General features: G+C 34.6%; 2 protein-coding genes across 2 annotated transcripts; both read right to left on the minus strand.

Annotated features, from left to right (window-relative positions):
• Positions 1 to 4,167: 4,167 nt before the first annotated feature.
• On the minus strand, positions 4,168 to 7,820 carry LOC126586335 (transcription factor MYB83-like). Its single transcript, XM_050251160.1, has 2 exons — positions 7,445 to 7,820; positions 4,168 to 5,195 (listed from the first exon to the last, which is right to left on the minus strand). Exons 1-2 carry the CDS (start codon positions 7,753 to 7,755, stop codon positions 4,493 to 4,495), a joined length of 1,014 nt encoding a protein of 337 aa, XP_050107117.1. The 5' UTR covers positions 7,756 to 7,820; the 3' UTR covers positions 4,168 to 4,492.
• Positions 7,821 to 12,840: 5,020 nt separating this feature from the next.
• Positions 12,841 to 16,561, minus strand: LOC126610673 (ATP synthase subunit O, mitochondrial-like). Its single transcript, XM_050278781.1, has 6 exons — positions 16,307 to 16,561; positions 15,846 to 15,896; positions 15,193 to 15,436; positions 14,191 to 14,303; positions 13,233 to 13,319; positions 12,841 to 13,148 (listed from the first exon to the last, which is right to left on the minus strand). The coding sequence occupies exons 1-6, from the start codon at positions 16,439 to 16,441 to the stop codon at positions 13,020 to 13,022; spliced, it is 759 nt and encodes a 252-aa protein (XP_050134738.1). The 5' UTR covers positions 16,442 to 16,561; the 3' UTR covers positions 12,841 to 13,019.
• Positions 16,562 to 16,981: the final 420 nt, after the last annotated feature.

A 16,981-nucleotide genomic window follows, 5' to 3' on the forward strand; every position in this document is an offset into this window, starting at 1 on the left:
CATAAAGGAAGATAAAATATATTCCAAAACAATTTAGGAAAAGAAGTGGCATGCCTTGGATTAGAAAATATAAAACACCAAAAGATAAGAGTAGTTGTACATGTTATTCATGTGAAGAGGCTGGACATATTAGACCTAAATGTCCAAAATTAAGAAAACAACCCAGAGAAAAAGTACATTTAATGGAGTTGATTAAGTTAGAAGAAGATAAAGATATACAGTCAATATATAGCTTAGATGATTTAAGTGATAATGAGAGTATTTATAGTATTGAAAGTATAAATATGATAAATTCAGACTCGAAAGATTCAAGTAGCACAAATAGTGATTTAGAAGAGTATATGTGTATATTCATAGAAGAACAACATGAAGAAGAATATAAATACATTAATTTAGGTTGGCCAGAAAAATGTCATAAGTGTAGTAAATTAGTTGCAAATAAATACTATAATACATATTCAATAGTATGTGAAAAGTGTTATAATAATAAGTTATTAGAAATTAATTCAGCTGAATCACAAGAAAATACTGAAATATTAGGAAATATTGTTTATAGTATAGAAAAGCCAAAAAATAGTTCTTTAATTACCATAAGTTGTGAAATAGAATTAGTAAAAGAACATAAGATACAAAAACAACTATGATGGATACAGGGAGTACAAAGAGTGTCATAAGAAAAGAGTTAATACCAGAAAAATATAGACAAAAATTAGCAAAACCAGTAAGAATAACACAGTTTGATGAGAGACCAGTTTACTTAACACATTGCATTAATAATGAGTCTATTAAAATAGAAAAAACAACAATTTAATTTACCGCTAACATTTGTTTCACCAGTAGGATCATACCCATTCATTTTAGGTTTAAATTTTTTGAAAAGTTTGCAAGGTTTTTTATTTATGAACCCTTACATAACATTTTTCAAAAGAGTTATCACAATAACTAACCAAAGTAATATTGTAATATTGTAGAAGCATACAAAAGTATAAGTATAGAAGAATCTAGTAGTCAAAATGGTTATTGTTTTAAAAACTCAAAAGAAAATGATGAGCATAACAACGTAGAAGAGTTTGATGAAGACATATTTGAACATGAATATCCAATTTTAGAAGAAGGAGCCCGTATAGAAATATTACAGTTAAATAAACCAACGAGTTTAGAAGAATTATTACAAGTAGCAGAACAAACTAGAATTATAGGAGAAGTCCCACAGTTACATTGGAATAAAAATAAAATATTAGCAAAATTAGATATAATTAATCCAGATTTAACCATAAAGACAACTGATATGCCTTGTAGTTTATTAGATAAACAAGAGTTTGAGCAGCAAATAAAAGAGTTGTTAAATTTAAAAGTAATTAGACCTTCAAAGTTTAGACATAGATCAGCAGCATTTATAGTGAGAAAACATTCAGAACTAAAGAGAGGTAAGGCCAAAATAGTTTATAATTACAAGAGTTAAATGATAATACATATGAAAATAGTTATAAGTTACCAAATAAGGATGGGCTTATAAATAAAATTCAAGAGAGTAAATATTTTAGTAAATTTGATTGTAAATCAAAATTTTGGCAAATACGATTACCAGAAAAATCAATTGAGTGGACAACTTTTACTTGTCCAGAATGACATTTTGAGTGGCTTGTTATGCCATTTGGACTTAAAAATGCTCCATCGATCTTTCAAAGAAAGATGGATCAAATTTTTAAGAAGTATGATAATTTTTGTAGTGTTTATGTAAATGATATTTTAGTACATAGCAAAAATATAAATGAACATAGAAAACATTTAGAGATAGTTTTACAATAATTTATCAATAATGGAATTGTAATTAGCAAAAATAAAATAGCATTAGAAAAGCAAGATATAGAATTTTTAGGAATGTATATCAAGTCAGGTACAATACAATTACAAGATCATATAGCTAAAAAGGTTTTAGAATTTCCAGATAAGTTAGAAGATAAAAAACAGTTACAAGCATTTATAGGATTGTGAAATTATGCAAGAAATTTTATCCCTGATTTAGAAAGAAAAATAGCAATATTACACAGTAAAATAGCAAAATTGGACAGAAGTATTTTAATAGTGAAGATATTAAATTAGTTCAAAATATAAAGGAAGAAATTACTAAACTTAAGCCCTTAACATTGCCATTAGATGATAGTTACAAAATAGTTGAAACAAATGCTTCATCATTAGGATGGACAGGTATACTATACCAGAAAAAGCATAAGGAGTCTCCAAAGTCTAACGAACAAGTTTGTAGATATTCATCAGGAGAATTTAGTGATGTACAGTCAAGATTACCATCAACAGATTTAGAAATTTTAGGAATAATTAACTCACTTGAGGCATTTTCTTTATTTTTACATAATAAAGTATTTATCATTAGAACAAATTGTCAAAATAGTTTTTCATTATAACAAGATACATGCTAATAAACAGGCAGCCCGAAAATGGGTTAATTTTGTTGATTCAATTACAGGAAATGGTTTTAAACCAATTTTTGAACATATAAAAGGTAATGACAATACATTAGCCGATATCTTATCAAGATTAATTTGTTGAACAGGAATGGAATATCGTGGACCATCATCCTCAAATAGCACAAGACCACAACGCAGAAGAGCACATTTCAATAGTATAATGATGTATTATGGACCTCCACCATTCAATGGATTTCAAAATAGCATAAACAAACCAACATCACCACCAGTACCTACTTTCAACTTTAATGGCAATATTGTTGAAGGAATCAAAAATCCAACCCTGAGATATAGGCCAAGAGTACCAGGACTTTCTGATAGGCAGCAGGTTCTCTTAGATAATTTTTAGAATATCCAAATTAAACAACCAAACATGAGGTTAGGTCATGAAAAACTAATTAGTGCCTTAGAACAAGAGTTTAATAGTTTTAATTTTAATTTCCATCAATACCAGTAACATATTCATTATATTGAGCACAACCTTCAAGTCATATTGGAAGCCTCAAAATTTCAAAGGAGAAACAGAAGATATGTACTACAAAGTGAAAAAATATAGAGAAAGAGATGTAGAGCTAGTAGAATGCGATGAATAGTACTGGAACAATTTGACAGAAGAAGAGCTGCATAATATTGACAACATGATGGAAGCATGAAGAGCTAATAGCAAATTAGCATAAGTTGAATAGCATCATGTAAAATAATGTATTTTCAGACAGAAATGTCAACATCATTGTGAACTAATAATAAAAGTGGCATAAGAATAAATAAAGAAAAGAGCTTGATCTATTATGGATTTTTTACACACAAAATGTCATTTTGATTAAGAATGAATAATATCAAGCTCTTTTCGTTAAAACTCCCTTGAATATATGTATTGAAAGGTTATGCCATATTTCTAATTTTTATTTGCAAGTGGCCATAGAAACAAATCAAAATATAAATATAATAATATATATTGAAATTGTACCTCACTCTTGTCGGTCCTACTTTTATCCATGTACTTCTTTTAATCATAAAAAGTAAAAGCTAAAAACAAGAAAATAACAAATTAAAAATTAAAAACAATAAATGAAATGAATGGATCTTTAAAGTGAAACATTACAATTTTTGCCAAACTTATGGTAGAAAAATCTCCAACCTTGCCTCTATAATAGGGCAACCTCTACTCCCTTCAAAAGGTTTAACCACTATTACCCCTTAAACACTATGCTAAATTAAACTCACCCACGTGGCATCTTAAACATACCTTGCTAACTTAAGCATTGGAGGTTTTTAGGCCGGTACCACACTGATGCCCTTGATACACTCTTGATCAGAGCATCCTCGCAAAGGTCTCTACACCACACTCTACGTTGACTTAAGGTTCACCTGATTTCGTGCATCAACATGTTGTTAATATTCCATATTATTTGATTACCAAAAAAAAAAAGCATTCCATCTTATTTGACAGATAATCATTGGCACAACAAGAAGTTCTTTATGAAGAATTAGATGAAACATTTGATTTAACTGAACTTTTTGGGGAAGTTGGTCTCATTCGTCCTTTTTATTCCACCTTTTCATAAACCTCTATTGTGATAAATTAATAAAAGGCATATAAATTCACACTCTCATCTGGTGTGCAAAGTTTGTTTAGTATAGATTATCGTTGTATATGAAAAATAAAAATATAAAAGAGAAAGGCAGTGAACATTGAAAATATATTGAATCTACTTTGCTCGTTATTAACGTTTGTTTACATAATGAAATTTCCTCCTTCTCATCTTTCACTAACAACTTCCACCTCCAACTTTTTTATTCTCTTGTGTACAACAAAATTAACAAACTAAAAGTCCTCTCATATTCTATTCTCTACTTACATCACTTTTGACATTTCTGATCTCCGAAGGAACAATATTATTTCATGTATGCACCAAAGGTTTTGGTTGGCTAAGTAAGCAAATGCCAAAAAATTGTTTTGCAAATGCCTTAGCTATATACGAATTTACGTAGCTCCGCTCTCCTCTTTAAGAGAGAAAGGAGGAAATATCTTGCATGAAACCGTCGAAATCCCATTCTCCCACTCTTACGTTTTCTCCTTGTCCAACATTATTTCCATATCCAAACATGTCCTCCTCCTCATATAGTTTAAAGCCGATTTCCGTGTTATTAAAGCAACTATTATGGAAGTGGTAGTTGCTAATACTCTTCTTGCTTATATTATCAGCTACCAACTGACCATTCAGATTATTCTCAATGCTTCTGCTTTCGAGTGGAGGAAGAAAAAGGTCACCTTCTAACCCCATTTTATGACCACCCTCTAAGTTTCCATAATCCCCATAATGCTCCTGATTAACTTCAAGGTTTGGTAAGTGTGGGAAGCAAGTGGGATTTAGGACGATATCGTCTGCATGGGCCTTGTCGTAACGATTGTCAAGCATATAGAAAGGATTGAACAATGTGTTGCTGTTAACAGCCATGGCTTGCATGGATGTGGATGATGAGGATGATGAGTCCATGTTGCACATGGTCATCATGTCATGGTCTTGCATGGGCAGAAATGTCCCTCCAACGACATGATCTCTAGGATCTAGAGAATCACTATCGTTTGGTGACGATGTGGACGTGGACATATTGTTATTTTTCAACCTTTTCTTCAAGGCTGAATTCCAAAAATTCTTTATTTCATTGTCCGTTCTTCCTGGAAGACGTGCAGCAATCTGTGACCACCTATATTAATCATAAGAAAAACAAATTTAACTAATTAATTAATTAAGACATATAATAAATACTAACCAAGAAAGATACGCAGTACATCAGTATTTGATTTTGGTGCTCATCATTTAAAAAGAGAAAGCACCACTATATGAATAGCTAACTAATTTGTATATACACATCAAACAATTTATATGTGCATGACTTTTATACGACTAAAACAAAATGCATGGCTTGAAATGCCATGGATGTTTAGTTGCTTAAGCACTTATGCAATTCAGTATGTGTGCGTGTGTAAATATATCCTACATGCCCAATTCAGCTCTGAAAGAAGCTACGGAAGACACGAACAAAATGCGTTAATTTTAAGATTACTTTCAATGTTCAAACACGCATGATGCACCCTAAGTTTTTTTCTTTCTTTTAAAAGAGGACCAGCTGGTAGCTTTCCCTCAGCAGTCTACCCTTCCGGGGACAGGAAAGACTCACATAAGCATTTCAGCCTTCCCCAGGCCACCATCATGCGATTCTTCAGCACCAGGAATCAAACTCAAAACATGCCATGTAGAATATGGATCTAGAATTCATCCCCAAGTTGATGTATGTATGTATCAATTCCTAATGGTTGTGCGCATCCGTAGAACTGGCACAGAAAAACACTCTGAAACCTCCCTTTTTTCTTTTTCTTTTTCTTTTTCTCAGTGTGCAACTGTGCATGAACTTTGGACGTTAGAACTTAATTTAACCCTTCTATAATACTCAATATGCATGTAGACAAGTATAATATTGTATCATGTAATCTAATATCCAATATTATGTGCTTATATATTTGGTAATTAATGTTGATTTCACCATGAACTTTAATTTTGAACTTCAATAACCCGTCAAAATGAGGCACATGCATGTGGAAAATATCTGCATAGATGATGCTCAGATATATTGCACATATAACAATTTAGATTTGAATATTAAGGTGCCATATATACAAGGTTTTAAAAGACGCTAGGCGCTAGTTAGGTGGTAGGCTGGAGCCTAAAGCCTAGGCGGCTAGGCGCCGGGGGGCTCCTAGGCGGATTTAAGTAAATATGTCATATTTTATGTAAATAAGTGTCTGCTTATACTAAAAATATATATAATTACATCATAAATTACAAAATAGAATTACATGTATATTATGAAGTATTGAAACATAATGAAATCATGGGGAACAAGCATATAATTTGTGTTCATTTTAGTATTCGACAAGTTTCTTACAATTTATTAAAAAAAATTACACAAAATGATAGTTATTTATTTTCTGTCTAAGTGAGTCGCAATCTAGACGGGTGTCTAAGCGTGTCTGGGCGGGCTAGGCAGGTGCCTCAACAAGTCTAGGCGCCCTTTCTAAATTTTCAAATGCCTAGGCATTAATCGGGGTGGTGGTCAACCGCCTAGCGCCTAGGCAGGGCCTAGGCGGCGCTAGTTGGGGATTTTTAAAACAGTGCATATATATAAGAAAATGTTTTCTTGATCGTTCTATTCAGCAACGTAAATACTTATTTATTATGTAAATGTTGACCATATTTATTATTAGGTTATAAACCTAATAGTTATATATAATTACTGCTTAAATGTTTTTACAGAAGTGAAGTCTCAAACTGTTGGCAACATAACATTACAACCCTAGATGCTGAATAGAAAATTTCAAATTTATTCTTTCCCTGAAAGATATATCCTCATTCTAATACATAAATTTAATAATTAATAAGGTTCTAAAAGACGCTAGGAGCTAGTCGGGCGGTGGGCTAGGACCTAGCGCCTAGGCTGATTAGACTGATTTAAGTAAATCTATTATATTTTGTGTAAATAAGTGCTTGTTTATACCTAAAATATATATAATTTCATCATAAACTACAAAATAGAATGACATATATATTATAAAGTATTGGAACATAATGAAAATATGAAGAACAAGCATATAATGTGTTCATTTAAGTATTCAACAAGTCTCTTACAATTTATTGAAAAAAATAAAATGCAAAATAAAAGTTATCTATCTAAGTTAGTCGCAACCTACGCAGGTGCCTAGGCGGGTCTGGACGGGCTAGGCAGGTGCTTAGGCGGTCTAGGTGGGTGTCTCAACAGGTCTAGGTGACCAGCCACCTAACGCCTAAGCGGGGCCTAGGCGGCGCTAGGTGAGGATTTTTAGAACAGTTACAGGTGATCATCATATATGTATATTTGTGCATTATAAACACTGCGGCTTAGAGAAGGAGAGAGTGTACCTATTGCCAAGAATTGAATGGAAATGGATGATAAGCTCTTCCTCTTGCGGTGAAAATGCACCACGCTTGAGGTCAGGCCTCAAGTAATTGATCCAACGAAGACGACAACTCTTTCCGCATCTTTGGAGACCAGCATTTCTTGCAATGTCACTCCAACAGCCTTGTCCACTGGTTAACATGTACCTCATCAGCTTCTCATCTTCCTCCGGTGACCATAACCCCTTCCTAAGCTTGTTCATCATCATCTTCTTCTTGCTAATAGTTTTCGCTCCGCCGAGATCGTCTTTTCCCATATACTCTGGCTTTCTCATTGTAATTGCAAGCTAGCTAGACTTGTTCTCTTAGGGTTTTCCTTTTTGTTGTTCAAAGTGGTTAATTTGATGGATGGAGATCTAAAAGAAAGCTATATATGATGATAAGATGGCTTCATGGGGTGGTAATGGTGATGATGATAGTGATGGTTTGTGGGGTTTGCTTAAAATATGCATATCAAAAATTTTACACAGAGAGAGAAAGATTACATGTTTGTTGGTCGATGGGTGGAGTGGGAAACGGATTGGAGGGGGACCTCCGTGGCTCCATTCGCATATGTGCGTGTGTGTGTAAGAGAGAGAGAGAGAGAGAGAGAGAGAGAGAGAGAGAGAGAGAGAGAGAAAGAGAGAGAGAGAGAGATTATTATGTGAAGTGGAAGCAAAAAAGTAGATGTCTAATATACAAAAGATGGTACATGATTACCTTGTGAGTGAAGAAAAATGAATCATCAAAAAAGACAAGAAAGAGTCAAAGACAAAGAACACAAACCCTCCCCTCCTACACGTGAATTTGAAGTTTATATGCCGACCGAGAGAGAGAGAGAGAGAGAGAGAGAGAGAGAGAGAGAGAGAGAGAGAGAGAGAGTACAAGAGTACTCTTTGTACACTAGGCAAAGTGTTGCACTTTTGATACTTGTAATTTGTACTTTAATTAATTCATAATTTGTGATGGTTATGGATTGTTTAAGTGGTTGCATGAAACTTATTGAGGATAACTCAATCATATCAATTAAACATGCTTTTGAAGCAAACTCTCACTTTCGGATATCAATTACAGTTGTTCTCTCTTTGGTCAAAATTATGCATTCTCAATCTCATATTAGAAGTTAAGGTTCCGCAGCTACCAAATCAAATTAAATTAATTGAACATGATACATCTACTACCCCAAGTACTACTGGCATGCAATAAACAACAAATTGTTCAAGTACTTTCCTTGGCCAGACTCAAAGTAAATGAAAATTATTAATAGTTCCTTAATTAGCATCTAAAGCCCTTAGAAGCCTACGACCAAAACAGAATGCTTAAACCATACACAAGAAATCAAATCAAATGAAGAAAAAAGAAAAAAAAAAGGGTTGTTTTTGCATGACTTAACTAATTATTTGTTAGAAAAAAAGTCTAGTGTTTTATTAATCAACTATAATAGTGATAGGGATCCAGCATATAGTATAGAGATATAGCTCGCGATCTTACATTTTCTCTTTTATCACTGTTAAATTAAAGGATTTTGATTGAACATGCCATCGGTGTTTTGTAACATTCGCACAGCCTTTGTGTAACGATTGACTAAAAAATTATCTTTAACTATATCCATAAATATGAACTAAGCCATCGAATTGGCTCTTTGCTTGATTTGTGTGGTTTAGATTCACAATCTGATAATTGTCTAAGCAAATAGAATATATTTCCTACACTTATGGTGTATAATCTTGTTAGACTGTTTGGCAACATCGCCTTATTGTGAATCCGCATTATATCTTTTCAAGTTGACTATGTGCATAACTGAATACCTAGTCACCTTCTACACACAAATTCTTTATTCTGACACTCCTTTGCTCAATTCAATGGCTAAAAAATGAGAGTGCATCAGATGAAAAAGCGCCAGCACAAATCATTTCCCTTAACTGATTTCTGATAATAAATAGACCTGAAAATAAGAGTTAAACTTAACTGCGGGAATATATCATTCATGATTTGTAGCCATCAAAAGTACAATATACCCACAGATTTCTCTATCCCATGTTGTGTACTTACCTAATCCTCCTGTCCCTGCATGCTAAGAGCTGCGACTTCCCAGTCATTTTCCAAGCCAAATGGAAAAATAGAATATTCATAAGCAGTCATATTCAACTCCAGAGATAATCCCAAGAAAATTCAATTACCTTTGTTTGTTTACCAAAAAACATTAATATATATTTCTTTTCAGGGAAAAACTCAGAGTGCAAAACTCTCAAGCTACTCAAGTGTTTGCAAAAGGTCCTCTATCTTTTCTACAGCTGTCCCAGGAAGGATAGCAGAATCCATCATACACACACACACACACACATACATCTATATCATGCTTTTGAGCCTGTCCCAAGCAAACATGCCCTACTCCACTACTTCACTTGGTTACAAAGACAAGAAAGACCACCTCACCTCATCATCAATTCATAATATTCACTCTTACACCTTGTACTTGTCCTACAAATTAAACCTTACAAAAAGTGTGTGTATCACTGAGAATATATCTATCTTGTCTTCGAAATCTGGCTTAGTTTGTAAAAGACCAAATTTCTTGCAGTGCTTCGATACAAATCATAAGTGAAAAAGGGGATACTCACGAAACTCATGAGCAAAAGAAAAAGGTGGAGAGATTTATCAGGTTTGATCCCCACAACTGGTTTTGACCCTTTATAACTTTGTTTGTAGATAGATAGACGGTGGAGTTTCTATCATCACACTTTTTAGGGGAAAAAGGTTGAGGGCAAAAAGTTCATACAAGATCTTATATGTGTAAGAGTATAAGTAAGGACAACAAGCATCAAGAGCAGAATTCAAGTGAAAGCAATTCAAGGGTCTAGATGAGGACAAGTGTCACAAGATCCAAAGGAAGTTACAAGGCTGTTAGGATATGGTGCTAAGGTTGTTAAGGTTGTTAAAACTGATATACTTCATATCTTGGCTTACAGAGCAAGGAATGTAATAATATAAATACAGATAGCTAAAGGTGTAATTGATATGAAAAACATACAAGAAATACAAAAGAAATCTTCTCTGAAATCTCTCTGTCTCTCTCTCTCTAAATCTCAGTTTCTTTGACTATCTTCATTGGAGCTACTGCTTCAATCTTCACAATATGTAGGAAATTGTTTTGGCCGCATATTATGTGTAAATTGAAGCAATGAAGCTATTTACACCAGCAAAATAAAAAATAAAAAAAACATCTAACCAATGTATGACTAGTCGCGTAAGTTACACTAATACCATCAACGAAGCCGAATTATATATAGATTTATACAGTAATTAAGCAATTGAAGGCAGATTTAGCTAAATCCTCCAACTCTCCTGCATGCTGGAGAATACGTATGATCTCAGATTTCAATCTTGTGAAGCGCCAAAACTGAAACTCTTTGAGACTGACAGATACTATCAAATTTTTGATGTGTTCCTCAGTTACAGAGAGGAACAATACTCGTGATGCCAAACTATCCGTAACGAACAGTATCTCGGCTTCAACATGTTTTGTGTGATTAATAAATAGAGGTGCAACTCGAGCGGGTTGGCAGATACGAAGTTGAAATAAAATTACAAAATAATCAAAATTTCAACCAAAAGAAACGTAAAATCAATATTATCATTCATTGTTCAAATAAAACGACATACTTCAATTAAAGTCGTCTCAAAAATTGTACCTAGCTTATATATAAAGCAGAATGGGTGAAGTTAACACTAATGGTGCGGCTCGTGATGCCTCTGGTTTGGCGGGGATTGGGGGTAACTTTCGAGATCGTTTTGGCAACTGTTTAGGCTGTTTAGCATCTTCAATCGGAATTGCTTATTTTTTAGAAGTGGAATTGCATGCGGTTATTCATGCCGTGGATTAAGCTTGGGAAAATGGTTGGAATTTTTTGTGGATTGAATGTGATTCTTCTTTAGTAGTCCTTTGCGTCTGCGTTGGATTAATTGCCTTTGCTCCTCTCCCACATGCACGTTCATGTCTCTCATATTTTCAGAGAGGGTGATGCAGTTGCTTATAATTTGGCTAATTTCAATGTGGATCATTCTGAGAGTTTATATTAGATTCTTGTCCTCCTTGTGCAGCTTCTGCTTACATTTATAACCTTTATTCATGACCTAATTCTTCTTTAGTAATCCTTTGCGTCTGCATGTTCGTTGGATTAATTGCCTTTGCTCCTCTCCCACATGCACGTTCATGTCTCTCATATTTTTAGAGAGGGTGATGCAGTTGCTTATAATTTGGCTAATTTCAGTGTGGATCATTCTGAGAGTTTATATTAGATTCTTGTCCTCTTTGTGCAGCTTCTGCTTACCTTTATAACCTTTATTCACGACCTAATTCTTCTTTAGTAGTCATTTGCGTCTGCGTGTTCGTTGGATTAATTGCCTTTGCTCCTCTCCCACATGCACGTTCATGTCTCTCATATTTTTAGAGAGGGTGATGCAGTTGCTTATAATTTGGCTAATTTCAGTGTGGATCATTCTGAGAGTTTATATTAGATTCTTGTCCTCCTTGTGCGGCTTTTGCTTACATTTATAACCTTTCTTCACGACCTAGCTTGTGCTTCTCAGTTTTTCTCTACTTGTATTTTTATTGTTATGGTCTCTTAGACTGTAGTAGCTGAATAAGCTCTATTTATAGGAGGGGTAAGGTTCTTGCCCTCCCGCTTTTTGTTTGCACCTTTTTTTCTCTATTTAATAAATAATAATAATAATAAATTATTATAGGGACAAGGCATCCACCCAATTCAACCCAATAAATGACCGAGTTGAGATTAGGTTGGGTTTGGACAAGTTTTTACTTTATTCTAATCCACCTGATCGAGCTTGAAATCAAGTTAAGCATTGATCGAGCTTGAAATCAAGTTAAGCATAGATGAATTCAGGTTGACCCAACCTAAGTTGCACTCCTAGTTCTAACTAAACCCCAACTCCTTGGGCAAAAGCCTTTAGCCGTAATGTCCACCAGCTTTGAATTCTATGCGCACTTGATTTATTGTTCCAGAACATATTGTTGTGGCATTACCTATTAAAAGACGTACAAACCCTCTTCACGCAATCGAAACGAGGCAACAGAGGATTAGACAGGCAAAACTACATATACATTAGGGCCAAGTCATCGAACTACCCAAGCAGCCTACCCTCCTCATTTCAAAGCGATGAAGATCGAACATTTGATTCGAGCCTTGGCGATGGCAAGTATAGAAGCCACCCTAATGCGCCTGAAATTGAGTGTCACGAATCAAAAATATCGATATAAAACTTGTGGAGCAATTGAGCAGAACTGGAACAAGCTGAAACTTCAAAGTGAAAAGGAATCAAATCAGAGAGAATGGGAAGTCCCTCGGTTCTCCCACAACACATCCGAAAAATGAAGCTTTTATTTGCAAATAGATGGCATCCCGATCAAGTTGCTTTCCATCTTCTTAAACAAGGTCCGCGCAACAAAATAAAACAAATCTTTCTTTTCCTTCATAGAATTTTGACCATAACGAACACAGGAAAAAGGGCGGAGATCGCAGACTCAGTCTTCAAACACCTTTTAGAGGTTGTCAAAGTTTACAGGTTCCCGCAAATACCTCTCCATCTGGCGTGCCCTAGTCTTAATCGACATGTCAAACACCTTTTTATCAAACTCTATCACGAGACCACCCAAAATACTAGGATCAATCTGCATGTGAAACAGAGAATCAGATTTCCATCCAATGTATAAAGATTTGTGAATTGAAGAGCAGACGGAACAACCAGTACATACCTTTTGTTCAAGAATGACCTTCTTCCCCTGTTCAATTAATTCCTGCAGTGTGTCCTTCAATTCTTTCTCCTCTTCGGCGGGAAGGGGCTGATCACAGAATAACAATTAGACAGGAAAATATGAAATAAAATATACAATTCATCGTCCTGTATTTTTTAGTCCATTAAATTTCCTTTCCATGAAAATTATACCAAAAGGAGCACCTTAATTTTAGTTACGTATCCAAGTAAGAGTTGTAACTGGGATTAATCATGCCATGACAAATGACACTTCAAAATACAGTACAAAAACAGAACATAAATCAAACACATACACTTCTCATAGTAATCATTCTATTAGGTTCCCTTGTTGCCCAAAAAAGCACAAATCATCAAAAGGGTAACTACTCAGGCAAAAACAGCGTAAGTGGTACCTCCGTCGCCCAAAGACATAACAAGGGAAATAATAGCCCCTCAAAGTCAAATAAAAGCGAAACAAAAATGAGCTACAAAGTAAGTAAACGTATAACAACTGGCCCCAAAAGGTCCAGGGCCCCTGAACAGGCCAGCATAGTTGTGCACACCCCATTTCTTTAAATAGCTATTGATCAATTTGTTTTAATATTCACTCCAAAGCAGGCAGCCTACTTTTATACTCGAGAATAACCATTCACTAGAGCCTAACAGTCATAGTTTTGTAATTAACTTTTTTATTTACAGGTCTTGTTGAGCATTCTTTAGGGATACAAATTGCTATCTTTGCTTCTTCCAAATATTTCATAAACAGTTTATTAAACCAAATATCAGTCTATAATATAGATCACTTACAGTTAACAATTACATGCACCACTGACCAACTCAAGCAATCATATCACTTACCCAAGTAACCATCCCTCTTCCTTTGCAGTAGGGCCTTGTTTAGGAAGTCTAAGTAATGCTCATTAGAAAAATAAATTTACCATTTATGGACTACAACTTACAATGACAGATGTGACAATAGCTTTCACTTCTCCCTTATGTGCCATGGTCAACTCCGCAAATCTCTTTGATATGGTTTCAAGGTTCCTTAACCTCCCATTCTGAGCCAAGACAACTAAAAAAAAAAAAAAAAACATAGATGCATAAATAAATAAAAGTGTATACATGTATATAGATCCTTTTACAGCCAAGACCTCTCAAGTAGGAACAATTTACAAAAATCAAAATCTGAACCCAAATCCTTTTACAGCTGCTAACACATCCATCATATATTTATAATACATACATGACTGAAAATAACCTACTCCGTTGGTGATTGTAAATATCATTTTTCTCTGTTAGGTTCTTTCACATAAGTTCGACCAAATACTTCAGACAAAAAAAAAAGTAAAATAAAAAATTGCCCACACAAACGAACAACGAAAAGAAAATGCAAAGCAGTAGAGTTTTTGATGTTTAGAACTGCCTAAATTTTGAATTTGAGGCTGCCTAAAGAAGATAATGATATGGGATTAGGCTATATTGTTTTTAACTTTCTATTGGGAGGGAGCACATCTGACTTTTCTTGTGCTTGGTTTGATGCTCTTTCTTAAATTTCTGAAGAATCCAGGCCAAACCAGATGTTCGACCTTATGGGCTTTACAACTCTTGCAAAACAGCGCATCTAAGCGCCTTAAAAGATACACGTTATGAATTCTGAGCATATTTGACAATTGACACCAAGGACACCTTATAGTGTTTCTTTTGGAAAACACATAGACATGTGAATATACTTTCCCTTTCTTTTGGCATATCCCAATTAAAATACACACAACCCATGGTCAAAAGGTGGTCATATTTGTTTGAACGGTCATACAGTGATGTACTTTTCACAAAACAGCACACAGATATATGAAATTTTCAGAGCAAGTATAATTCATCACTGCTGATATCAGAGTACAAAGAAAAGGAAAAATAATAAGAATACATCACAATTTTTTACTAGAAAGAGGCAATAATCATACCCAAAAAGTTCTTTGTAATTTCTGAAAATTTAGCTTCAGCAGTAATTTCATTGATTGCCTTCACTCTAGTATCTGCTGGCACTGACAAATCCTTTGTGAACTGAGAAAAGGTAGGACTTTTCTTCATAGCCTCAACAATGGCAAAAATCTCAGACTCAACCTTTTCCAAGGTATTAGCTTTTACTGCAGCAATGTACAAAGCAGAGGCATAGTTCCCAGAACCCCCAAACAACACCAGAGGCACCTGGCATACCATGGCAGAAAAAATCAATACAGACCTAATCAGTATAAGCAAATTCGGACGCAGTAAGCACATACATCAGTTTATGTTCTATTTTACTGACACTTCACATAATTTTAGCTATGATTATATAAATCTTAACATACTTTGTAACAGAAAATGTGCACTTTTTTTTCAATGCCCCGTTATAACTAAATAAGTGACATCCTAATCCATTTTGTTAATTATGCAATACGCGTACCATAATATAACATACTTCATGAAAAGAACTGAAAAATCAAAAAAATGCGTGAAGTTTCCAAGCCCATGCACAATAATATGTGTTTGCCATGAAAATCTGTCTTTTAAATAAAAATAATGAGCTGAGCACATATAATTCTAGAAAATGTCGAAAACCAACGAGTTCAATTACCTTAACCTTCACTTCCTTCTTCCCTTGCGCAGTAGAAAAGTTCCTGGATGGCTACAAATACAAAATACGAAACAATTAATCCACATTCTGAAAATTCGACTAAACTTAAAATAACGGCCTCCTAAAGCTTATTCCTCAAACCCATATTTAAGAAAAACGCACGCACAGATACACACTGTATATACTGCTAAAGCTGTGTTTGGTTGAAAACAATGTGAAAGCAACAAATTAATCAAATTTTAATCCCTAAAATTTCTAACGATCCTAATCAAACTCTTTGTCCCAGTGACACACATTTTTCATTATCTAGAAACAAAATACGAAATACAAAATTCATTAATTAATCACTAAAAATCCTATCTTTTGGGGAAAAATGAAACGGAGAAAGCAAGCAAATTAGATCAGACACTCAAAACGAGGACCCGTTCTATGTATTTCTGCGAAATTTGAAATCTCATTACCTCAGAATTGATGAAAGCAGGGCAAAGCACCGAGCGGTGGGCGATGGATCCGTTGGCGGCGGCGGAGACTGAATCCGATTTGAGAATCTTGGTGACGAGAGGCAGGCTCGATCGGATTCGAGAAGCAAATGCCATTGTTAATAAACCCTAATTTTTTTTTGTTGTTTCTGTGTGATTCTCTCTCGCGCAGTCGTCTTCACTTTCCGCTGCTTAGCCAAACACCGGCTTCGAAAAATGAAAACTAGAGAGAGAAGGGAGGGGTAGTAAATGGTAATTAGCCATCCAGGCGAGAACGCAACATTGTATTGCTACCGAGTGGTACTGATTTTGTGTGCTACTAACACGGCAGCGTAACACGTGGACTAAGGGAATCAATATGGGTTAATTACGTTTTTATTCCCTGTGATTTGCTCTTTGTAAATGTGTGTAACGATTGTGAAGATTTTTTCCTCCAACAAAAAAAACAAACGATTGTGAATATTTTTGGGACGCTTCGAATGTCTAATAGACATACGGATTTTTTATTGGGTTCATCAACTGTTTAATGAAACGTTTTTTGGAAATATCTCCACAGCATTTCAGTTGTAAGACAAATGAACAACATTTTATATGGATGTCGACAACACTCGATAGACTTCTTTGATATATGTCAATACGAAGACTTGTAACGACAAA

Source organism: Malus sylvestris, chromosome 2 (assembly GCF_916048215.2).
Source record: "Malus sylvestris chromosome 2, drMalSylv7.2, whole genome shotgun sequence".
Taxonomy (NCBI): Eukaryota; Viridiplantae; Streptophyta; class Magnoliopsida; order Rosales; family Rosaceae; genus Malus; species Malus sylvestris.

Bases quoted from the DNA above. Each gene is read 5' to 3' on its own strand.
- LOC126586335 (XM_050251160.1), bottom strand. From the start codon at position 7,755: ATGAGAAAGCCAGAGTATATGGGAAAAGACGATCTCGGCGGAGCGAAA. The intron at 5,196-7,444 runs GTACACTCTCTC...TGATTAATATAG, and splicing joins CATTCAATTCTTGGCAATAG to GTGGTCACAGATTGCTGCAC.
- LOC126610673 (XM_050278781.1), bottom strand. From the start codon at position 16,441: ATGGCATTTGCTTCTCGAATCCGATCGAGCCTGCCTCTCGTCACCAAG. The intron at 15,897-16,306 runs GTAATGAGATTT...TTGTATTTGTAG, and splicing joins CTGCTTTCATCAATTCTGAG to CCATCCAGGAACTTTTCTAC. The intron at 15,437-15,845 runs GTAATTGAACTC...ATGGTATGCCAG, and splicing joins AGAAGGAAGTGAAGGTTAAG to GTGCCTCTGGTGTTGTTTGG.